This window comes from Saccoglossus kowalevskii, chromosome 18 (genome assembly GCF_978046115.1).
Source record: "Saccoglossus kowalevskii chromosome 18, keSacKowa6.1, whole genome shotgun sequence".
Lineage (NCBI taxonomy): Eukaryota > Metazoa > Hemichordata > Enteropneusta > Harrimaniidae > Saccoglossus > Saccoglossus kowalevskii.
Genome location: NC_140658.1, coordinates 18,804,842 through 18,831,290, shown reverse-complemented (window position 1 = coordinate 18,831,290; position 26,449 = coordinate 18,804,842). Strand labels below are relative to the sequence as shown.

Genomic DNA, 26,449 nt, shown 5'->3' with positions numbered 1-26,449 from the left:
AAGCTAGTAGATAACACCAAATAAACGGCATGGTAAATTTGTCAAATCTAAGTTAGCCTTTTCACCACCAGACTTTCTCACCCAAAATTTTCCACACATTTTTCTTAAATTCTTCAATATGTCGGAAATGAACTCTAATTTGAGACAAAATTTGAGTCAATTTTCACTCAAAAAATTTTGCTATTTTAATCCAAATCTTCTGAAGGAAAGTGCAGACTATAAACGGGACTATTTTGTGAATTTGTGATGAAAAGAAGGAACTGGTGGTGGAAAGATTAAAGCCACATTATGGATAAGTCACAATCTGTGTTTTGAATAAGTAGGAAATATGTTCATCCACACTAAATGAGTCTAGTACGATCGTGCACCAATCTAACACTGTTAGCAGTGACGCTACGTTGACTTTCTGTCAAAGTCAAAAGTTCCAAATAAAACATTTTGTTACATCTCATGCTGGAGGATGTACACTGATTGGATAAGATGGGATGGAATAAATCACAATATACCACTCAGTCTATGAAAATCACATGGACATTGTTTAAATTATGACATAAGGACGAGGCATGCCATTTAAATATGTAAACAAATGCCATCGCGTTGACTAACAAGTTCAGATACTAATTTGAACATTGAAATGAAATATTTTGAAAAACCAAGTACATGTATGAGCAAACGCAATTACTACAGAATCCAGAAAATTTTTGGCAACCAACTGTTATTTCAAACTTATATTGCGAGCCGCTGGCTACCCACTCTTAACATGGCAACATAAATGTAACTCCCTAATTATTATTATAGTAGACTACTCTCAACCACCTACTGAACTCACTCAGTAGTCAATTGAAAGGTTTGATACCAGTCCACTAAAAATCATCACTATTTGAGGACTAAGTACCCTTCACTTTGATCATTAAAGAATAAGTTTGTTCTGAACAGTCTGTAAATGGAAAGCTGTAATGTAACAGATAAGCTCAAAACAATAGACATAGCAGTGTAGCATACCTGTTTTCACACAAGTGCTTCTCTGGAGAAAAGTATATTAAAGTACTTACCTGTGCCGCGGTTGGTCGTTTTTGTGGATTCCACAGTAACATATCATTAATGATAGTAAGTCCTTCATTGCTGGCATTTGGAATAATAGTTTTTAAATTCACAGTTACACATTGTGGAAATTTGAAATTCATAGCAGCTGCAAGTCTGTAACCTTCTTCCCAGTCCTCCTGTTGAAATATTAAAACATAAAAGTTACAAAGAATTCTGCTTTGCTTCAACATTGTGTTCTATGCAGTAATTCAAAAAATAATTGAATAATATATTGGTAGTTTTCTCAAATGCAGTACTGTAACAAGTTACCATGGTGATATAGCGCCATGACTGTACATAATGAATATTGTCATGCCATTATAACCAGCTTTTAAAAATGTTATGAGTAGACTACTACAGTAGTGATTATTGCTGTAATGTTCACAAGTTATTATTAAAATCACCCACCTTTTTTGGTGTTCCCATGATGGTACATATTTTGAATATTTCATCTATTTCACTGCTGCCAGGAAACAATGGCCTTAATGTGTAAAGCTCAGCCATGATTGCACCTAATGCCCAGATATCAATGGGTGAACTGTAATTGGTTGAACGTAACAACACTTCTGGTGCTCGATACCTACACAGATAATGAAACACACAGCAGACAGTTAGTATGTGCTGATGATGAGGGTGGATTGCTTATGACTCCAGCCATTAAATATGTAAGTGTATGTATGATTCTAGCACTATTGGAAGTATATCTCTAACATATGAAGCACTTGCAAGCTGGAAAAGTTGTCAATCTATATCAAACCAGCATGGACTAACACTTGTACAACACTCGGATAGGGGGTCTATCATGGACTAACACTTGTACAACACTCGGATAGGGGGTCTATCATGGACTAACACTTGTACAACACCCGGATAGGGGGTCTATCATGGACTAACACTTGTACAACACTAGGATAGGGGTCTATCATGGACTAACACTTGTACAACACTCGGATAGGGGGTCTATCATGGACTAACACTTGTACAACACTAGGATAGGGGGTCAATCATGGACTAACACTTGTACAACACTAGGATAAGGAGTCAATCATGGACTAACACTTGTACAACACTAGGATAGGGGGTCTATCATGGACTAACACTTGTACAACACTCGGATAGGGGGTCTATCATGGACTAACACTTGTACAACACTAGGATAGGGGGGCAATCATGGCTTAACACTTGTACAACACTAGGATAAGGAGTCAATCATGGACTAACACTTGTACAACACTAGGATAGGGGGTCAATCATGGACTAACACTTGTACAACACTAGGACAGGGGGTCAATCATGGACTAACACTTGTACAATACTAGGATAGGGGGTCTATCATGGATTAATACTTGTACAATACTAGGATAGGGGGTCTATCATGGATTAATACTTGTACAATACTATGATAGGGGGTCTATCATGGACTAACACTTGTACAACACTAGGATAAGGGGTCAATCATGGACTAACACTTGTACAATACTAGGATAGGGGGTCTATCATGGACTAACACTTGTACAACACTAGGATAGGGGTCTATCATGGATTAATACTTGTACAATACTAGGATAGGGGGTCTATCATGGATTAACACTTGTACAACACTAGGATAAGGGGTCTATCATGGACTAACACTTGTATAACACTAGGATAAGGGGTCAATGATGGTCTAACACTTGTACAGTACTAGGATAGGGGGTCTATCATGGATTAATACTTGTACAACACTAGGATAAGGGGTCAATGATGGTCTAACACTTGTACAGTACTAGGATAGGGGGTCAATCATGGACTAACACTTGTACAACACTAGGATAGGGGGTCAATCATGGACTAACACTTGTACAACACTAGGATAGGGGATCTATCATGGTCTAACACTTGTACAGTACTAGGATAGGGGTCTACCATGGATTAACACTTGTACAATACTAGGATAGGGCAGGGGGGAGTTGCATGACAAGATTGGTTGAAATAATCATCTCATTTGCATAAATTAATATTCATGACTAATGTAAAAACTCGTCTTTTCAGTACAACTGTGCCAAAATGCTTTCCGATAGCATACATGATAGTTCTAAATTGACTGATTCTATCATAACGAGCTGAAAGAATAATCAAAAAACTTATGTAAAGGTGCCTTTTGAGAGACGATTTTGATCAGACTCTCGCAAACTGTTGAAAGTAACCACAGATTTTTTCTTTACTCTGATCATAGCAAGTTATGTATTTCATGGAGGATGCAGAATCAGGTAACTACAGATATACAAGCCAATGTGAAAAGTACAGAGTTATCAAAACACTTCCTGAAAGCAATAAACAAGTAACATCGCATCCATTATGCTGATTGCTTCCTGGTTCTAGTCTGTTCCAATTACCATCAACATAGCATTGTCGTCAAATTAACGTCTAAGTGTTCCTAGCACAGCTACAGCCAAGCTTTTAAGATAATGTTCTCACTGCATCGCATATACTCACCATCTTGTTGAGACATAGTCTGTATACGGAGGCCGGGAGCGGATTTCACGAGCTAAGCCAAAATCAGCGATTTTGACTAATTCAGGTCCTGAGCAGAGTAAATTTTCAGGTTTCATATCACGGTGAAAGAACCCTGGACAGAAACAAAAGATGGTGTGTTAATAAAACAAACCAGAGAACACTAGATCTATAATGCAACTTAATTGTATCAGCATGGTATACTGCTTGTAGTACTTTTTAAAATTACAAGTACCCGGGTATATGTGATGAGTACAGGCTTCTCTTGTTGCTTGTCTACCAGTAATACAATAGTGTTGATTTCATGTGAAAGGGGTTTTGTACAGTCGGTAGTAACAAATATGCAGTTTCAGGCAGGTATTTTATCATACCAGCTATATTTTTGCTTCAAAAATGTTGATTTGTTTATTTTAGGTATTCCTTTAAGAAGTGAACAACATCTTCATGAAATATAGTATTGTATTCATATTCACATATCTTTTTATTGGTCAATCAAAGCTTGTTTGGAGTTTGGTTATTATCGAAGGATAAGCAGTATAAAGTTCTTGAGGTTAATGTACCCTTTCATCTAATCAAATTTGAAATTTGAACTATGTGGTACTGGCAATCAACAAAACCCAATGTTTTCTCACATTCAAATGAATAGTTTAAACAACAAACAAACAAACCTAGCATTTTTTAACTTAAAGGAATTTAAGGCCTATTTCAAGTGGGAAATGTTTTTTGTTGAATGTTAAATTGTTCGCAAGTGTACATATGTTCTAGGAGTAAGCATTTTCTGCATTCTTAACAAAACATCTGATTCTCTCTCTTCATGCTACTGCATGTGTACTCCACTTTTCAATATTATGGGACATTATAATTGCAATTATACACATCTCTGTCCTTGCCCTTTTATCAGACAATAATGGGCTTGGCTAATAGTTGTACGTCCCCATCCTTGCTTTGTTATGCAATAATAGGCAGTGTATCACTCTTTATTCCTGTATTCTCATTCAATTTTGCCGCAATGGCATCACCTTTTAGTAATGTATTCTTATTCAATTTTGCCACAATGGATTATAAATTCACATTATTTGTGTTAAGTGTTGACCCTTAGCCTCATAAACGCTTAAAAACAATGTGAAATCCTTGTATGAATCTTACACATGGAGAAGATTCAATTTTGCCACAATGGATTGCTGACACAGACTATACATTATTTGTGTTAAGTGTTGACCCTCTCAAAAACGTTTTGAAACAATGTGAAAAGCAAAGCTTTAACTAAACGAAGGTCTCACATTAATCATGTGCAGGTATGAATGATTGACAGCTTGATTATCAATATCAGTCAAAAAGACACACTTTAATTTGTTAAAAAACTAAATATATTTTATTATGGGTAATTTCCCTCTGCTTTGTTGGCATGGTAACGGTTTGTGATTATTTCCTAAAATGCCTGACAACACAAGTGATGACCCCTTTGCTTTAAACATTTAACTTTTACATATTATCTATATTGGTTTATTCATTTCTGTTTTATTTTTCAAATTCATAAACTCATAAATATATTTGCAATTCACTCATTATTGATAAATTCATGTTTTTTTTATATAGATAGCATAAATATTTGTATATCGTATAGCTCTAAAATTTTGCAAGGCAAACACAACTAAATGTTTGAAAATCAGAGAAAAATATCAAGTCCCTCAAGTAATTTTAGAGCTAGCTCATAAGTTAGCATTCTCACATTCACTAAATTGAGATATTCTTTGATTTTCAAGGTGGATCTCAACTATATTACTCTGATGCATGTATGTGGTGTTAACATGCATGTTTGATAAATAAATTGTAGATATTAACTGCAACAATAGATAAATAAATCATCTACAAGTAGAGATGATATGACTTGGCTTTGTCAAGATATTCATTTCAGTGGGTGCTCATGATTATATTGTTAAGCCTGGGGGGGGAGGGTTGCAAGAAATTCATCTTTCATGTGCTTGTGTGTCATAAGTTTTCCTTTTTCTTTCTTTATTTTTTTGTGATTGTATGTCCATTTTTATCTTCTCCGGGGGATGTTATGAGTTAATATTATTATTATTATTATTATTATGAACAGTGTTGTGACCAACCACTTGTTAGCAGCACAACTCATCGATCTCATCATAGCTCATCTTGCAAACAACTAGTAAATAGACAACAAATGTGATTTCAATATTTAAATGTGAAATATAAAGAGCCAAAACATATTTAAAACAGAAAGAAGTGAAGACCAGCATGGCTTTTTGGACTAATGGGACTATTCTAAATGAGAAAATGTTCTATTATGGAAAAGTGAATTGCCACAAGAGAGATAGTAGTGAGAAAAATTAGTTTACAGAATTTGGTAAAATACTGAGTATAACTTAACTTGTGAGGGGATAAAGTTTGCAATCAAGAATAGTTTTAATATTTATTGCAATATTTGAAATTTCTTTTTTCAACTAATGTCACTTCCACTAAACTTCATTTCAATTAAATATTAGTAAATGTGATTAATTTATGGTAATTGAAAACAAGTTTTAGTTTGTAGATGAGCTAAACTTTTCAGTGTCAGATATATAGGGGTGAAGGTCGTTATAATAAATTATTTAATGTTTCAAGCCGAGCTATTGATACATTTTTATACTTCAACTGGTAGTACGGCAACCGTATCTATTCATACGTTACAGACTGAGCAATAGTAAACTCGTTTACTGACCCCTACCTCCTAATGCTGCAAATTATTTTTCTGAAGTTAGACAAATTTTAAATTTATGGCAGGCAATACAAAAAAATGCTTAAAGGGGCACCTTCCAGTTAAGATTAATTTCACAACAAATTTACTTTCTGGATTAAAATAACAATGGATAACAAAAGATAGATTAACATTGTAAACAACATAAACAATAGTGTCCCATGATTCTTTGGTGCAATCCATGGGATTGAGCGGTTCCCCTTTAAATTTGGGTTCAGACAATTTTTCATAGGAAATTCCACTGAGTCTGAGGTTGTTCAATCAGATATCAAGACAATGATGAGTGCTGAGAGAATACAATACTGTAAACCACAATAAACAAATTTTTGCAAATTCTGTGAGTCTAAGATCCTATGTACGGTAGTGTCAGCGACTTTGGTGAAATTTGTTCATCACGAATGCCATAGAATCATCAAACTGAAATAATTCATAGCTGCGAAAATTAAACGATTTTAATTAGTTGTAACCATGGTGATTACTATGTCATTCTTTTTCTTAGCTGATTACCAACGTGTTTGGCCATTTTACAAACACACGTAAGATACTGTTATAAAAATCAGCTCAGATTTTGGTAGCAAGATGCTATGTACTGCAACATACCCTGCTTGATCTGTTTTTTTTTTTATGCCTTTCTTTTATTGCTTTCAGCAAAAAATGAATTTGTAATATCAATACAGTATAATAAAAATTTGTATGACAATTTTATGACAATATTAAGTACTACGTGTTTTAAAATGATGACAATTATATTTATATATCTGATCATGATCATGATTTGAAATTACATTGTAGCCTCAGACATCGGTGATCCAAATGTCAAACTTTGCTGTAACCAAAACTAAAAGAAGTTTGCCACTGGTGACGGATACAAGATTAGTGGAAGACTTTGTACGTAAATGAATATGAAATTTATTTTTTAAATAATTCTCCTAAACTGTCCTGAAATTGCAATCCTTTTTATAGCACAGTTTACATTAATTTCTAATTTTATTAAAATTAGGTCAGAGGATTTTTCCAAAATGCGACCACGTAGCTTCCTCTTAAATACAGGACACAATCAGAGCTATAATACAGATATTGTAATGAATAACATGATGTTTGAATAAACATGATGGTATATAAGAATACCAGAATACATATAATTGAAAGCAGAAAAAACACAGCTGACCACATCACTGACAACGATCAAATACACTCAAATATAAATTATATTGTTTTGGTCGGTGACCGAATCCCAATATGGTACCAGACAATGTGACTGTTGGCTTTGTTCGTGACAGCTGTCTGACTATTTCACTAGCCATACAATAATCATTACATCTATCCATAACATTTGCCAGGACAGAAACTGTGATTTTTAAATAAAATGTGTAAATATTTAATTTATTCATGGGGATACATTTAGTGCAAATATACAGTAAATATGATAAGATTTAATGACAAATAGTCGATAGTATTTTTATAATTCTGAATTAAAGCAAATATCCTCAAGAAAGCCGCAGTGTACACCAACATAAAAATTGTTACTAGGAAGTGAGGAAGCTATCTGTTTATGGTAAGTGATAGGAGGAAAATATCCATATACATGTACAACTTACCATGTTTGTGCATAAATGCTAATCCCTGTAAAACTTGGTACATAATATTACGGATACTTGATTCGGGAAACAGTCTGTCCCTGCAAGAAAACATAACAACCACTGTACTGTGAGACATTGCACTGAGAACCAGTTTATGGCACTGAATACTGTGGATAACTTTATTTTCAAAGATGGAATTGATATTTTTCTAAAAGCTGCCAAATGGGTTGACACATGTAATTTATCTCATAGTGTTAACAAAGGTGTTTGGATTACAGAGGTATTCAGTATACAAAGGTGTTTGGAATACAGAGGTGTTCAGTTATCAGTGGTGTTTAGTAGTTTACAGGTATTCAGTTTACAAAGGTGTTTAGTAGTTTACAGGTATTTAGTTTACAAAGGTGTTTGGATTACAGAGGTGTACAGGTAATAGAGGTGTTTAGTTTACAGGTGTTTAGTAGTTTACAGGTATTCAGTTTACAAAGCTGTTTGGATTACAGAGGTGTACAGGTAATAGAGGTGTTTAGTTTACAGGTGTTTAGTAGTTTACAGGTATTCAGTTTACAAAGCTGTTTGGATTACAGAGGTGTATAGTTAACAGAGGTATTCAGTTTACAAGTATTCAGTTTACAAAGGTGTTTGGATTGCAGAGGTGTTCAGTTTATAAACAGCTTTTTACACACGCTGGGAAACAGTTTTTAGGCATATTTTCATTTACAGAGGGTTCAAGTTCACACTGGTTTTACTGTACGTATTGGGATATATTACCCAAAATCTATTCTATACTAATGGGTACATGAGCCTCTACACAAATTAACATTCATGAGAGAGTTTCTAACCCTCAGATGTGAACGCCCAGGTATAACATTTAACTGTTATGCATTGAAGAAAAGCATAATGGTACTTAATCATTTCTATGAATACCAGACAATTTAGGTATGGTTGTCAGCAACAATGTCTTCACAACAATTGTATACGGTGTTGCTAGTTTATACCTCTACAGCTACATATAAACAGTTTAGTGAATATTCATTTTAGCAATATTTTAATAATTTTAATGTTTAATCATAATAATATTGGCCTATTTAGGTGAAATGGATGTGAAATTAAATAAATAAATAAATAATGAAAAAATATGGTGAATGATTCAGCTGTAAATTACTGGTTATTTTTCAATCAAAGAGAAGTATCGCACTTTCTCTACTACCGTAGTAGTGCATACATTTACATAAATTACAGGATGTTTTTATTGTCAAATTTAAATTAAACAAATGTCATATTTTTAATGATTTATTATTCAACAAATGAGATTTTGGGTTTATAAGCACTTCTATTAGATATATAATGAATAATATATGGTAATCATTGTCTTAAGTAACGATTTTAAAACAGCTAGATATTTCGAACAATGGCTCTATATAGCTTCTATTAGAGATGGGTTTCATAATAGAGCAATAAAATGAGGTATATTTCATACACGCACTCTTGACTTTTCAAAAACCTTGTTATTGTAAATGACTGAATTGGAAAGACATTTGTGAAGAAAATTGAAATCTTGTTTTTTGAATGAAATTGAAATCTTGTTTTTTGAATGAAATTGAAATCTTGTTTTTTGAATGAAATTGAAATCTTGTTTTTTGAATGAAATTGAAATCTTGTTTTTTGAATGAAATTGAAATCTTGTTTTTTTGAATGAAATTGAAATCTTGTTTTTTGAATGAAATTGAAATCTTGTTTTTTGAATGAAATTGAAATCTTGTTTTTTTGAATGAAATTGAAATCTTGTTTTTTGAATGAAATTGAAATCTTGTTTTATGAATGAAATTGAAATCTTGTTTTTTGAATGAAATTGAAATCTTGTTTTTTGAATAAAATTGAAATCTTGTTTTTTTGAATGAAATTGAAATCTTGTTTTTTGAATGAAATTGAAATCTTGTTTTTTGAATGAAATTGAAATCTTGTTTTTTTGAATGAAATTGAAATCTTGTTTTTTGAATGAAATTGAAATCTTGTTTTTTGAATGAAATTGAAATCTTGTTTTTTTGAATGAAATTGAAATCTTGTTTTTTTGAATGAAATTGAAATCTTGTTTTTTGAATGAAATTGAAATCTTTAAAAGCTGTTTGCTCTATAATCAATCTGAAACAGAATGTGCTTTTAAATTTTAATTTGGGTGAAGGTAAAATTCACTAATGTGAGTGAGCATCATAAAAATGAGTGTCTCAATGACAAAACCATTATTTATAACCTGGCATTTAGTGGTGGGGGGGTGTTATAGAAGTAAATACTGACATCTGTACTTCCCCAGGTTTCATTAGACAGTCACATGACTTCCCCAAGACCACAATTATTTTATGCTGTGATTAAAAAAATTGAAATTATCAAAATCCAAAATAAATGATCACTGAACTAATTTTTCCACAAAAAAAACAGGTTGTGTTTCCCTCATAGAGTCCTGCATATTAACTCTGTAGTCCACGTCAGTGACCTAATTTTTTTCAACATATGACCTTATAAAGCAATATGAAAAATTCACAATATCTAAAAAAAAAAAAAAAATGAAACTGTATTGAGCAAGATTAAAGAAGAAATAAATGTTATTAAAGTTAGTTTTGAGATGAATTTCAAAAAAAAATCATCAGTAGATTTTGAAATGATTGAAAATGGTAATAACGATTAAGTGTAATCAGTATAACGAGGAGATGTTATTATGCTATACAAGACATTTTATGTATGTTTGTTAAACTCTTTCCCAGCCTGAATGTTGTCAAAATTGAACACCAACTGAATTTTGTTTTTTTCAGACAAAAAACAAAAATATCTACATATTGGAGAATGAAAACAAAAATGATGTTGACAGGATTTTAAATGGTTGTCATAGTAACCAAAAATATATTATAATATTGGTTGTCTTGCACACAAACTACCTCCCTGGGCATTGAGTGGGTGACTATTAAAGCCGATTCTAGCCATCACATAAAATAAATTAAGCAAAATTCAGTAATTACTGTAAAATACTTTTTTAGTGAATAGATTTTTAGTGCACACACATGTGACACAAAGGTAGGATGACTTCATAACCTGTGGTTAATGAGACATATTGTCTCAGTTGTTTACACGGTTAATACACATCTTTTTCAAAGATATTTTACAATATACTTACAATAACCTTGGTACCATAATGTCAATTAAATTATATTTTGTCGTATCCCTAGCGTTACATTGTTGTGTTGAGTTTTGGCTATCTCTAGCAAATTTTAGCATTTTGGAATAAATAAATAAATAAATGAATACATATATTTTGCAAATAATTTGTAAACTTTTAAATGTAACCTAAAATACAATATATCAACATGCCCAGTACAAAACTAAAGCTTGTATAGTAAAAAAATATCTGCTTAATAAACACTACATATTCCTGGTGACTGATTGGAAATGCATCAACATTAATCCCCCACCAACCCACCCACTCACACCCACTCACACACACACACACCTGTTGATGTGATGAACATTAAGACACTTGTGATGGCCAAACAAGCAGACAAACCAAAAACTATAATAAACAGGCCATGCCACTCAGAGCAGAAATCAAACATCAAGCCATCAATAAAAGACTCACTGCAATACTGTATTCGTACACCAGATCATCTTTTGTTTTCTGCGTATGTAATTACTTTATTCGTATATTAAAAAAAAACCTATTTAAAAAAATAAATAAATAAAATAAAAGACTTACCTATCCTTCATCATTTGATAGAGATTTTCCTTCATGTACTCAAAAACAAAATATAAATGGTCGTTTTCACGTATAACTTCCTTGAGTTTGACAACGTTGGCATGATTTAATTTCTTGAGAGACTGAAAAGTAAAAAACAAAAACATTTGTGCATAAATGTCCTGTTTTTGTGTCAAAGATGTATACTACATGAAGGAAGAATGAGGGTTTAATGCGGTAAAGATGCTGACACTATGCACGGTCAAAATCGGTGGCTATCCCAGCAACCACTTATGTCATGGGACAACCACAAAAATACAGTGCAGAAATTACACTATTTAAGTTGTACAATCTAATGTAGATGTAGTATTAATTCTAATTGTACCTGCTATTAGTATTACGCTGAAATAGGTAGTTTTTAACTTTGAACAGTTGTAGGCAAGATCCTAACAACACTTCAACTGGTGTTAAACTATTCAGGTTTATTTTTGTGGAAAGGTGAGAAAAAAGGTGGATTAACTTTCAGTATAGGTTGATCAATGCAATCTCATGAACGTGAGGGGAGGGGGGGGTCAAAGTGGATGTGGATGCACAGGAGTTGTCACACAAGATATTGTTCTCAGTTTCAACTACGCAATCCACATAGAGAAATACGGTATTACATGTATCTCAAAAATTTGTTTTTTGATCTTAATTTTTAATTTTCAAATATAACCTTGATAATAAATATTAATAAATATCAATCTATTCACAAAATACAAAAAAATTCAACCTAAACACAAAATTTCTTCTTTTTTATTTTTTTTGACTTCTAATGTTGGCATGGCAGTTAAACATGTTTGTTTTCTTGGCTGGGAAAAACAATCAAATAAATTTTGACTCCTTTTGATTGGTCAAATAATGCAAACACTTTAGCTATTAGCCAACCAGGAATCACCTTTTATTATCCTTATCACAGATCAATTACAATACATAACATGACTAGCATAGCATACAACTGAGTGGAGTCCTAAATGAGTCTGTCCAATTACTATAAAATCATTAACAGTGTCTGGTTGACTGGACCAGTCATTTTCAAATCACATGGCATGATCAGAGTACATTGATCATAACAACTCACATGCTGAGGTTAAAGTACAATTACAGGTTAAGCAGTAGCTAGCATTTTAAGTGTTTAGTAGACACTGGCTGATTAACAAAGTGAAAGCTTTATTATAAATTATAATCAACCACAACCCAGGCCTTTTAAAATGGAATGTTGATGAATGTATTTATAATAAATGAAATCAATGTACATTTCAACTTAGATAAGTAAGTAGTGATAATAAATGCTGAATTTGCTAATCAAACAAAATTTGTTGTTTCAAAATGTAACTACGTGTATTAATTTTGACAAGTACCCATAAAAACAAAGTTACCAAAAAAACTTTTTTATTATTGCTCAAAAACCACCATTTTCATGAAAGTTTGACAATTTTTTTTGTGAGAATTCATACCTAAAAAAAACTTACTTAGTTTGGTGATCAATGCAATAAAAAGCCAAGGGAATCTAATGTTCAGTTTTTGAACGGTAGATTAAACTACTAATTGTATTAAACCTTCAGGTACTGACAATGGGAGCTAGGAAACAAGTACTGTCTGGAGTGCTTGATCGTTTCTATGGATATACATGCTACAGGTGGAAATGTTAAAAATAATTCTCATTGAATGCACAGCCAACTATCATGGACAGAGAAATATAACAGCCACGTAGTTTTTATTTAACATAATACATAATTTGTCTAATTATAAAAGCCTATTCATAAATGAAAATACACAGAATTTATTCTTTCTGCAATAAATTGTACTCTTAGAGAATATAAGGATATTGACTTTAAAAAAAAGCCTAATTTTCGAGAAAATGAATGTATTAGTGGATAGAGGTCATTTTGTCAGTAATATACGCTTCAACTATAGGTTCCTATGGCAGAGATCTTATGCCATATCTGTAGGCTGGTGACATATGCTGAAAAATGTTATATACTGTTAATGGTGGAGTACTTTTTGTTGTGTGAATCGGGGTTTAAAAAGTCTAACATTGTATTCTATGGAATTGTTCTATAAGTAGCAAGTTTCTAAAAAATGTAACTGTTAACAAACAAAAGAATGATATTTCATTGTGCCATGGAACAATAGCTCTACATAATAAACCAATGAACATTCTCATGCGATTTATGACCAATGTTTGCAAAAATTATAAGTACCGCAGGCATCTACCTTAACTTCTAATATATTAATATAATTGACAGTACTAAATTTCCAGACTTAATTGAGCCAGATGATAAAAAGTATGGTCACAAAACCACTTTTTTTCTATTTCAGTTGCAAGACATTGCTATACCCCTGACAAATGCACACCCCACTCAATGATCTCTGTTACAACCCTTATGAAACTTACCTTGACTTCTCGTAAATTCATACACTCGTCCCATGAGTAAAATTTCTTTTTCATTCTGTGGGTACATAATTAAAATAATAATTGTAATTAAAATTAATTAATTTAATTAAACAACATTTGAAACAGTCAGTCAGCTACATATTTGTACATTATGTTTAAATGTACTGAAACTGAAGTCTTAATATCTTTTATTCAAACATGATTAATTGTTTCTGGAACTCGTATCTGTATGTATACAGGTACAATGTATCACAAAATTAAGATTTAATTTTCTTTTCATTCCCTCATTGTCTGGATTTGTCTCCTTTAAACAAGACCTTCCACACTTGGTCTATTTGTAGTGCTATTTCTAATATTTGGCTGTTTTCCTTTCATTTTCGTAGTACTGTAAAATGACTAATTTTCACTGGGTTTAAATTTTGCTGATTTACCATTTCAGGCATATTCAGTGGGTTTTAAATTCACCGTTTTATTATTTAGATGTGTTCTATGCTAAATTTTACATATTCACAGGGTTTTAATTTAGCGCATTTTCCATTCAGCGAAATAAGCAAAACCCAGTGAATAATTAATCTTTTACAGTACTCTATTAATCCCTCTAACTTACATATAATGCTCATATCAACACTAGAGGGCAATCAAAACCACCAGAGGACAAGGTTTGTTACCCTATGGTCTGAATTATTTTATTTGGGCTAAGCAGTGGGCCATGTTTTAATAACCCATAAAGCTTTAGGATTCTATAATAAGAGTCTCCCACATTTACTAGTCATTTACTATTCTTCCACAATGACATTATTCGTTTTCCTGCCCAAATAGCAACAATGAACCACATACACTTTAAAATCGTAAACTTGAAATTTGTAGATGTACCGGTATAAATAAACTGAAAAACGTGATGACCTTTAACGTTACACAAATTTAATGCCTAGGCTATACAAGTCTGAAAGCTGCCACGTAGAGAAGTAGCCTTCCTGTCCACAATACAAGTGCAGCTGCAGTACACGCTGATGTCAGAATAGACATTGTGCCCAGATAGACACTCAGAACTAAAAGAAACCCAACAACTGAATAGTACGCCATGTGACAATAATGATATTCAGTGAAGCTGCTAAACAGTCATTCTGGGAGGGGTGAGTCTGCTCTCTATATAATGGCAGCTACACACAGACATTCATTGCATTGATTTGCAATCATGTGTACACAACCATGTATTGATGTGTGTGAAAATTATATTGAATTTGATTCTCCTGATAACCTAACAAACTTTCTGAAATTCAGTTACTATAAACTGTCTGTACGATCATGTACAAGACACTAAAAAACTGTGTTGATTTGATTTGATTTAATAATAAAAATAATAATAACTTCATTGCATCTTTAGAAATACACGTTTCTAAAGAATACATAACAATTTTGTGTTTTGTACATACTACCGGTAATAATTAGAAAATCAGGATGGTCTAAAAGTACATACATAATATTTTATGACTTTGTAAATAAAATAAATTTCAGAGCTAAACGGAAACCAGGTGAAGTCAGTGAAGTACTTTGCACATTGAAAAAAAGGGAGGTAGATTATATTTCAGCCTAGAACCAGTGACCTTATCAGCTCATTAAAGAAATACAAATACATGTAAGTCGATGCCTCCTCAGAAAATATTGATCACTTGTCACATAATACTTGACTAATAATGCCAGTGGAGAATTTTCTTTAATACTTGTTTTATAGAGATGTAACCATGGCAACCAAACATCTGCTCAGTGATACATTGCGTAAAGAGAAAATTGCAGGATAAGTCAATCAGCCATATTGTCATTGTAACAACTCACACTCTTTAAAATTGAAATGAAAAATTCAAGATCAAAACGTTGTTGCCATGCGAGAAAAATACGAAACTTAAAAAGATGCAATACGGATGTTTTTTAACATTGTCGTTCAATACTGTGAACCTTGAAAGGTAGAAGGACTACCTTCCAGATGTGAATGAAATTGAATAATAATTTATTACATGTATAAACTAATAATTTTGTGGTTGCAGGTCATACAATAGCATTTATTAGATGGAAATCAAAAATACTAAATATGTATATCGATTGTAATAATACATATCAAACAATTAGTGCATATGGGTATTAGGAATTACAATGTTTTACTGAACGAATACAACAAGAACAATGTTTTCATCATAAAATCATAGTCCAATATATTCATCAACATACATTATCAAACAAAAATATTTAAAATTACATGTTCTCTCCCATATTGCATAATTAAGTTTTATTTGTCCTTTACAGTACAATTCAGGCGTAATTTAACTTAAAAGCTGATTTTTTTATGAAAACAATATTGTCACCAATAATTTCAACTTATTTACTTATGTTTGTAATATAAAACATATTCAGGAACATTATTCTACATAATTTAGACATATGGTAATTTTGAAAGTAAGCTAAGCTTATGATGAGATAGCTGAAAGCTAGACAAATGTTGATTTACACTCCAATCATACTTCATGTACCGTAGATTCTATATCGCATGTATATAATTTTATATCAAATTAATTCTCCTATACTATACTGGTTATCTATATTTATCCATATTATGATATATCTACTAAAATCAACATATGAACATCATAGAAAACAATTTATATTGATAATGGTTGAAGGATTGTTAGACAATGCATGCTAAGAAACGCTGCAGGCATGCTATCTTTCTATTTGCCATCTCAATGCAATTATTGCCAGAAATATTGAAATCTGCATTCAACAGAAAAAGCCAGTTTCTTTCCCAGGAAGCTATTTTTTGTGAATTTTCAATTTTTTTTTTCAGATATATAATGTATCTATGGTTAACAGTTCAGGAAGCTGGCAACATTGGTGTGATCATACTGAGCACAATCACGTCCTTAAAAACTGGAGCTGAGATAAGAGGCACATAAGATCTCTCCATCAGAGACATCACTCCCTCGTACAGGCATTTTATTTATTTATTTATAATACTAAACAAGGCTTAATTATTCACTGGGTTTAACTTTGTTTATTCTGTTGATACAATGTAGCCCTATATAATGTTTAAACTAGAACTATCGCATGATGCAACAAATAACCACAGAATGGATTATCATTCACTTCAACTTAAAACATAATGAATACAAATGTATGAATACCGTACTGCTCTACTTCTGTAATAGAAAGATATCTCTATATGTGATCCCACATATTACATGCTGGATCAATAAAACATAACTTATTATTGACTTCAGGTACCTTTACATAACGAAGCAAGTACACCATCTAGCAGCACCAAATCCGCAAAAATTAAACCAAGTGAATATTTTTATATCTGCAGTATGTTAAACTATTCCTGATTCAGACTCCGTTTAATCAATCTCTGGAGAAATCCAATTTACCAGTCATCTGGGTATTTATCTGATTAGTGCTTGATAAAAACAATTGTCCTGAATTTTAAAATCAATAAAACTCTCAAGTGATACTTACTTTTTAATAGCAACCATCTCGCCCGTTTCGTTGCTCTTACCGAGCAACACACTGCCGTACGTCCCATCGCCTAACTGTTTCATAAACTGGTAACGATTCATCTTGTCTAGTCAGCAATGTAAATATTCCAGAGACTCGTACCGACTGATAGCAGATCACAGTGGGCGAGGAAACAAACAATGATTTATTTTTTCTACCTAGTCCTTATTCGTGACATGTTGAATTGTACATCTTGTGGTTTTTCGCAGATGATAAATAAGGTGATAAATACGAGTTAAGAAGAAAATTCCAACAGGTTGATAGTTCTTTTTGTGATTTTACTTGTTCTTGTTTTTCTGTGGTATCTGAAAAATAAAAACATTGGTCATTAGTCTGCTATCAATTTTGACAGAATTACATTGTTAATCGCATCCATGTATCCCTCATGCTGAATTTTCCACAGAAAGCGACGGTACTTAAAAATAAGCGACTTATAATTAAACGATTTACAACTATTATTACAACTCGATTAACTGTGAAAACACCAGCAAGATAATTGGATTGTTATCGGGTAATTAATAAACCATACATATTTTTTCAATTACTCACAAAAATAATATTATCGTAGAATTTACATTAATAATGTATATTATACTGGTACTAAGAGGCTACATATTTGCAACCAAATATAGTCACATCATGCCAGCCACATTACAACAAATAAATGAGCAAATTTGTCCATTTTTATCAAGATATTTAATGGGAAAGCATGTCAGTTTATCTCAAAATAAAATAATAAGATTATAGAAAACAAGTCATGGCAGAGTCCCTGTTGGTGCAATAGTAAACAAAACTGAAATGAGTCAGTCATTTTTAATCAGAACATGAAATAAATGACATGATGTATAAAATGCAAATGGGTTGCAATGAGTCGATGTATGTCAGACACATGGCTCTAGAACTGCATTTGTATTCGTTAATTTTGAAACAGATCTGAAAAAACATCATTGTCCGATTATTTATATATTATGTTGAATCTACGAATCAAGATAGCCAATAGCTGTCTATGTATAATCAAGATCTTGATTTGTAATGACAGAAATGTTTTGATTGATTTTGATTGACATTAAAATGTCTACCATTTGACCATCTAGAAACAGACTGTCAAACAATGCGCATATGTGTGATATCATGTATGAGTGATGTATACAAAAAGTTTGAAAATGGTCAGGGCATGTCAGAAATATGTCTACAGAACAGTGTTCATTCATACAAAATGGCCACCAGTTGACTATTTTGAATCTGACCTGCAAAACAAAATAATGTACATCAAGGTTTCATAATGTTCAATGTATGTACATGTACCAAGTATGAACAAAATCCATTAATGCATGACCAAGATCTGGTTCCAGAATGGCTATCTTAAATTTGATTGAACACGATCAGTCAAAGCATGTCAAAGATACAGCTCCAGAAACTCATTCTTTAAAACAAAATGGCCGCCAATTGGTCATTTTGAATCTATTATTTATAGCATCAAATTACAAACTTAGCAATGACACTTATAATACTTGCACTATCATACTAGTAAGCACAAGATTGCGCAAGTGTTGCCCCAGAAAAAATAAACAGGGAGCTGCAATGATCATCAAATTTGGATGAATGAACCACACAGTTGCATATGTAATGCCATATGCTGCTTAAATATAGATTCTGACATGCATTATACCATATCTGCTCCATTAGTAAAATATGTTTACGTAAATTACAGAAGATGTGGCCAAAATAAGTAATATTTTAAAGATTAAGTATACAAACAAATGTATTATGACGCGTTTCTATTACAGCAAATGTGGTAATCATTTTAAATATAAAAAAAAAATTTGTTTATGATGGGCGACAACAGGTAAGGGTCAGAAGTCACGATGTTTTAAAGAGAACACATAAAACAAACAAACGATGCACTCAGTGAAAAGTTCTAAATATTGAATTCATTGTTACATTTTGTTTATAGATTGGCTGGTATTAGATGAGTTGCAAAAATATCATCACCTGAATTCCACAGAAGACCACAGATGAATTATCTTTAAAATGTAAATGTGCAAGGATTTACATAAAAATTATAATCGAGTGTCTAAGGTGTCTGGTTTTATTGACTGGCTATCTTTCTCATTATATGACCAAATTAACAATATACCTGTATGGAGTCAAAGAATAAAGGATGGAGTAATCAGGCATATCACCTAGGTGATAGGTTTGGCTGTTTTTTTTTATTGATGAACCCAATATATTCATAAGTAATAAAACACAATCAATTCTATTTTATTATATATAAAGTACTGACAAATGGGCTTTGTACGCACAGATGTATACAAACATTCATTCTTAATAATCTTTAAATTAAATATTTTTTTTTTTAAATACAATATTCATTCATTCATTAAGAAATTTGGGACAATTGTAGATGATCAAAAATTCTATGATAATCGTTAAAAAATATTATGTATCGTATTCGGGAATAACAAAGGAAGTAGAAAAAACAAGTCATTGTCAATGACACGTCCCCGTTCCGTTCATATTTGAGTGACGTATACATTCAAAGCAGATCATGACCGAAATGCACCTGCATATGTACAACACATTGTGCTAAATCTGAACAAAATCCATCCATGCATGACTGAGATCCGGTTCTGGAATTGTGAAAATACGTGATTTTGATGCATTTTCGGCCTTAAAATGGCCATCATTCCGCTATTGTTAAGCAGATCATGAAACAAATGCACATATCTATTTGTGACATGATGTACCATGTGTGTGTGAAGTTTGAACTTTATCAATCCAGACATGTCTTGGATACGGATCCAGAACTGAATTCTTTAACAAAATGGCCGCCAGTCGGCCATTTCGAACTTGATCCGAAAAAAAAAGACGTGCATCAAGGTCCTATTATGTTTAATGTATGTACCAAATTTGAACAAAATCCATCCATGCATAACTGAGATACGGGTCCGGAATGGTGAAAATGTGCGATTTCAATGCATTTTCGGCCTTAAAGCGGCCCCCATTTGGCTATCGTTAATGAGATCATGAAACAAATGCATATACATATTTGTGACATGATGTACCTTGTGTGTGTGAAGTTTGAACTTGATCAATCCAGACATGTCTCGGATACGGATCCAGAACTGAATTCTTTAAAACAAAATGGCCGCCAGTCGGCTATTTCGAACTTGATCCGAAAAAAAAAAAGACATGCATCAAGGTCCTATTATGTTTAATGTATGTACCAAATTTGAATGAAATCCGTCCATGCATAACTGAGATCTGGGTCCGGAATGGTGAAAATGTGCGATTTCAATGCATTTTCGGCCTTAAAGCGGCCCCCATTTGGCTATCGTTAATGAGATCATGAAACAAATGCACATACATATTTGTGACATGATGTACCTTGTGTGTGTGAAGTTTGAACTTGATCAATTCAGACATGTCTCGGATACGGATCCAGAACTGAATTCTTTAAAACAAAATGGACGCCAGTCGGCTATTTCGAACTTGATCCGAAAAAAAAAATGACCTGCATCAAGGTCCTATTATGTTTAATGTATGTACCAAATTTGAATGAAATCCGTCCATGCATAACTGAGATCCGGGTCCGGAATGGTGAAAATGTGCGATTTCAATGCATTTTCGGCCTTAAAGTGGCCGCCATTTGGCTATCGTTAATGAGATCATGAAACAAATGCACATACATATTTGTGACATGATGTACCTTGTGTGTGTGAAGTTTGAACTTGATCAATCCAAGCATGTCTCAGATACGGATCCAGAACTGAATTCTTTAAAACAAAATGGCCGCCAGTCGGCCATTTCGAACCCGATCCAAAAAAAAATGACGTGCATCAAGGTCCTATTATGTTTAATGTATGTACCAAATTTGAACAAAATCCGTCCATGCATAACTGAGATCCGGGTCAGGAATGGTGAAAATGTGCGATTTTGATGCATTTTCGGCCTTAAAATGGCCGCTATTCGGCTATCGTTAATCGGATCATGAAAAAAATGCATGTGCATATGTCCCATATAATGTGTGATGTATGAGTGAAGTTTGAACTTAATCGGTCCATGCATGTTCGAGATACAGGTGATCACGGACGCACGGACGCACGGACAGACGCACACGGGGCAAAACATAAGTCCCCGTTTTCGGACTGCGTCCGAACGGGGACTAACAAAAAATGTTCAGAAATGAGTGATGGCTTCATTTTTGAGGAAACTACTGTAGAGAGCTTTATGTTTGCAACTATTCATAAAGCTTTATTGGACTCTTTGGACTAATGGATGAAAACTGCGGGAAATACAGGAACATTCATTGGAATTCAATGTTAAATTCTGAATTAGGGCAGCTCGAAGAGGAGAATCTTTGTCAATCCACAACTAAAAAGCATTAGCAAACAAAAATTGGGAAGCGGCAAGCCAAGGCGGCCATTAAAATTTAGATGTGCTGAAATTATTGAAATTGAATGTTTAGTGCGTAATTTTGACCATCAAATACTTACGTATATTAGACACAGGACTCTAATAAAGCATAAGAATGACCTCAAAGCTAGCTATTCTAGTGAGTGCAGCGCCCATTAAGTAGAAAATAAATTCCCAGTGATAATAAAGTATTCTATATACATGTAGTTACTATATTTAAAATTGACTAAAAACAGAAACATTGACCACTGTGGCATCAAATTACAAGCAATGACATGAGCCTTCAGGGGAAAAACTTTTGTGTGACATATCGTGACACAGACTGCATATAATAGCACGTTGCTGTTGATGCCAGGTAATCTACATGTACATGTGAATCCAACAGCTTGCTGTGTTGATTTACGATGTGCCACCAAAATAGAACATAAAACAATATCTTCTATTGTTTTCAATGAAAAAGCAAGGTAGTGTAGTCGTTTCTAAGGACAAACACAACAATTATTCCCTGCAACATCTACAATATTAGTGGCTAATTTAGGTATGCATTGAATGTTGCGTTAGGACCTTCAACCATCCATTTGTATTTTGTTTTGTTTGTACAACCATGAGTTCTGTTGATTTCAAAATGTAAGTGGACATTCACTGTTATTCCAATCAACAAAACAATAAACCTCAAGAAAACATAAATATAGATGTAAGATTAACATTTAAAGTAGAATGCTAAACAAAAGTAAAAATATTGTTATTTTCTTTATTTTTACATATTATGTTACAAGGATTAAGAAAATGAAAATAAAAATATGAGGTCATCGTACTCAGTTCAGAGAAAATTGATAAGTAATACAAAGTGAAACAAGCACTGAGAATGCATGGTCCCAGTTTTGTATTAAATACAAAGTCCATCACTCGTTCACAGTTATGGAGAGGATTATTTTGCGGCTATTGTGATGTATTCTGTTGTTGAAGAAAATATTTGGTTCACTGGATGAAAAATGTAATGGGCAACCAATAATAAAGTGATAAATCGGAGAAACGTATGTTAAAATGACAAGTTTTAACCACTTTATGCAAAACTACTGAAATTTAGATCAGACCGTGAAACAACCAAGTTGCAGTGCACATTTTTATCTCTTAATATATTACCCGGTAATGTTTAGCAATAGAACTCTAAATGGTGATGCATAAACTGTAATTGTGATAAGGGATTTTTTTCCATTGCATAAATATAGTGCATTACCTGAACCGCAAGTTTTACAGCACCCCTCACACCAAGGTTGTATAATGTAGTTTAAGCACTGGACTAACTTGTATCTTGTTGCTGCAAGTGTGTATGCAGTGAACTGCCTTGTATACACACTGACAGTAGACTGTGCAAGTACAATCGTAGATTAAAATTCCAAAATGTTTGAGACAGATTTTCGGCAGGTTAAATGTCAAACTTTCTGTGGATACGTGAATAAAGTTTTCAGAAACTTGCATTTGTAGAAGTCAGGAATCAGCACAGACATGAATAAAAACAAAATGGCTGCCATTCAGCCATTTTGGTTTGAATCTCTAAAACAAATTGATGTGCACCTGTAACCAAATATGCATAATCATAATACAAAATTTGAAAAAAATTGACCTGTCCAGTGAATTTGAATGAGTTTGGTCACAGCATGTCCGAGATATGGCTTCGGACACATGCACGAACAGACCCCAAATTTATAGTGCCTGATTTCGAACTATGCCCAAAACAGGGACAAAATAGCATGCTTTGTCTGTAAGTGTTCTAGAGAATTTCACTATTGTTTCCTATGGCAAAGATATAATAACTCAATACAGTGAACAAAAACGTTCACATACTGTTGACTACCCCGGTAATACAAATAACAACAAATAATTTTGACACAAAATATTGCTACTGTTATATGCGATAATATATCAACACATGTAAAAAACTCAAAAGTAATCTTGATAAATAAGACAAAATTTATAAATTGCAATGAAACCAAAGGTTCACTACCTGTTTTTGTATTCACTTCTCTTTATTTACTTTCCTAGATTTTAATTTATAACAGCTATACCCCCGTACTTCAAGTGATTTTCTATTGATAAAATAATCCCATACTGGGTGTGGTAATCCAAGTATTAATGATTCATATTTATAATATTATTGTAATTATCATGATTATAAGATCAACACGCAAAAGAACACAATTACAGACCTGGAAGTCACACACGGAGAGCTGACAAGTGACAAGGAAGTCATCGATTATTACGTAGATATTGGATATTTTTGCCTTGAAAGTCAGATCCTATATTTTTATTAATGCTTCACTCTGGGAGGATCAAAATCTATTTATAAGTAATTAGTGACTTATAGTTGGCATATTTTAAGCGTGAATTAGCGTAGACATTGCAAGTTATATGGGAGAAAAAATAAGTCTGTATGTGTTGTTGATTTGTATTACTGCTGTGGTTCTCAGTAATTCACACAATAGATCTTATCTGCAATGAAGGGTCTGGCAGACAACACACCTGTCAAACTGGTTGCAAAAATTTGAAAATGAATTTGAAATGAAATGAAAAACAGAGATATAATTGTATCTTTAAACCAAGACCTGGGCCCTGGCAACCTGAAAAATACCCCCATAAACAAATTTCTAACATTAAGTACACATGTTTTCAAAACACCACTGCAAGATTTAAATTTTGATTGTAAACACCAAAATACTAATTTATGAATAGAATAAGAAACGGTTTAAACGAACCATGAAGTAGGTAACAGTTCCTCAAATTGTTACATAATAAGTATAATTACTAAAGGTAAGTGCTATTTCTCAATGACACCTAACAGAACAGTTGTTATGACCATTGCATTGTTAAAATTGCATGTTTTTAGACAACTTTGACATACATCCTTCCACAGTGAAAGCGCTTCACCAAATATACAAATATCGGCTCTTATATGAATTTTACATCAAACTAAAAATATGAAGATACAGAATGAAATTCCAGAGACCCTAGAAGTCTATGGCAATATTAAATAAATTTTGAATTTAAAATTTGTATTTAGCTATCAGACTGTATATTCTTTTTCAAAATATTATTATTCACAATTGGGTACTGAGTTGTTTATTGAAATTTGAGTAAATTACCACCAGAAAAGAAAGATCATTCCCTGGTATTTACAGTAAACACTGAAAAGTGAACCAACAAGGCCTACCATTTATCATGGCCAAAGGCGTGACATGTTGGACAAAACCAAACCCATACCATCGTTCGGGTCAAAAAGGTCAACATTCTTAGGGCTAAGTTTACAAATATTTAAAAAGACACTGCATTATATTTGATAAATATCTGGTTCAGAGTAACTTTATAACAATAAAATATCGAAATAAAATTAATTATACTCGGTAAATTTTTAAAATGTAAATGACAGTGAAATTAAATAGTTTTAATACAAAAATTATGGATGACTTCCAGACTAATACATTAGGCAAATATAACTGTCAAATTATACATTGCTGGCAGAAATATTACCATGACTAAAATTATCGGAATAACCACGAAGAATAAAAGTATACGGGATATATGCCTTTGTTAAAAACTGTTTTTCATTGTAAGATCTGTTGCCACACAACAACCAGACGAGTTGCCGAATCGAAACATTAGAAAACCCCGACCCTGTTTTACTTAAATACTGGACACAATCCACCGTAAACACATTCGTCGAGTCCACGTAAAACCGGTGGCAGGGGATTGGCATAATATGTCGAATAATCAGAGATAGAAGGCAATGTTTTGAATTGTTTATTGTGGGTTTCCCAAGGCAGCTCACCGTAGGTTCGCGTCATCATCGCCTCCATCGAACACAGGTTCCCTCGTGCAAACGTTCTCTCCAACGAGAACTATACATATCTGATACTAAACAGTAAGTACGTCTAGAGTTAAGATGTTCAAGATACCACAACCCACCTTGAATCCAGTCGGAATGTAGTAAAATTCCTCAAAACCATCGGTAGGATACGAAACGGGATTACACCTGGAACTCTACTGCCTGTTAGTAGTGGACTATGTGATTGGTCACGTGATATCCACATTCGCAGGGTGATTCCATTGTTCGATGGGTTGGTCGGGCTGTAAATTTTATGTTCGCAATGCGGCGCGCAGAGAGAATATTATTATTTTGTATAAATTAATTATCTACACGATAGATTGCTTGCTTGAATTCTGAAACTTTAATTCTGTTTAATTCTGTTACATTTTATACGCAATACCCATTACTAGTATATTCTCTTGATTAATAAATGTTTAACTATTTCAAAAAGTTTCTATTAGTATTAGGATTTTCGGCTATCAGAAAAGCCTTAAACAGATTTTGACTCCTTTGATTTTGATTTTGACTCATTTGTTCCGGACAGTGAACAGTTTTTTGC

The 26,449-nt window shown here is 32.9% G+C and overlaps 1 protein-coding gene across 2 annotated transcripts in view; it reads right to left on the bottom strand.

Moving 5' to 3' along the window:
- The window catches only part of LOC100367705 (serine/threonine-protein kinase MAK-like), a 38,476-nt gene extending 12,378 nt beyond the window's left edge, over window positions 1–26,098 (bottom strand). For both annotated transcript variants that reach the window (XM_006811040.3, XM_085493248.1), the window contains exons 1-8: window positions 25,989–26,098; window positions 17,574–17,917; window positions 14,070–14,124; window positions 11,654–11,775; window positions 7,933–8,012; window positions 3,559–3,691; window positions 1,492–1,663; window positions 1,053–1,220 (exon numbers count right to left, since the gene is read on the bottom strand). In XM_006811040.3, the coding sequence (XP_006811103.1) occupies window positions 1,053–1,220; window positions 1,492–1,663; window positions 3,559–3,691; window positions 7,933–8,012; window positions 11,654–11,775; window positions 14,070–14,124; window positions 17,574–17,674 (831 nt within the window). In that variant the 5' untranslated portion in view covers window positions 17,675–17,917; window positions 25,989–26,098. The remainder of the gene's footprint in view (window positions 1–1,052; window positions 1,221–1,491; window positions 1,664–3,558; window positions 3,692–7,932; window positions 8,013–11,653; window positions 11,776–14,069; window positions 14,125–17,573; window positions 17,918–25,988) is intronic.
- Between the last annotated feature and the right edge of the window lie 351 nt (window positions 26,099–26,449).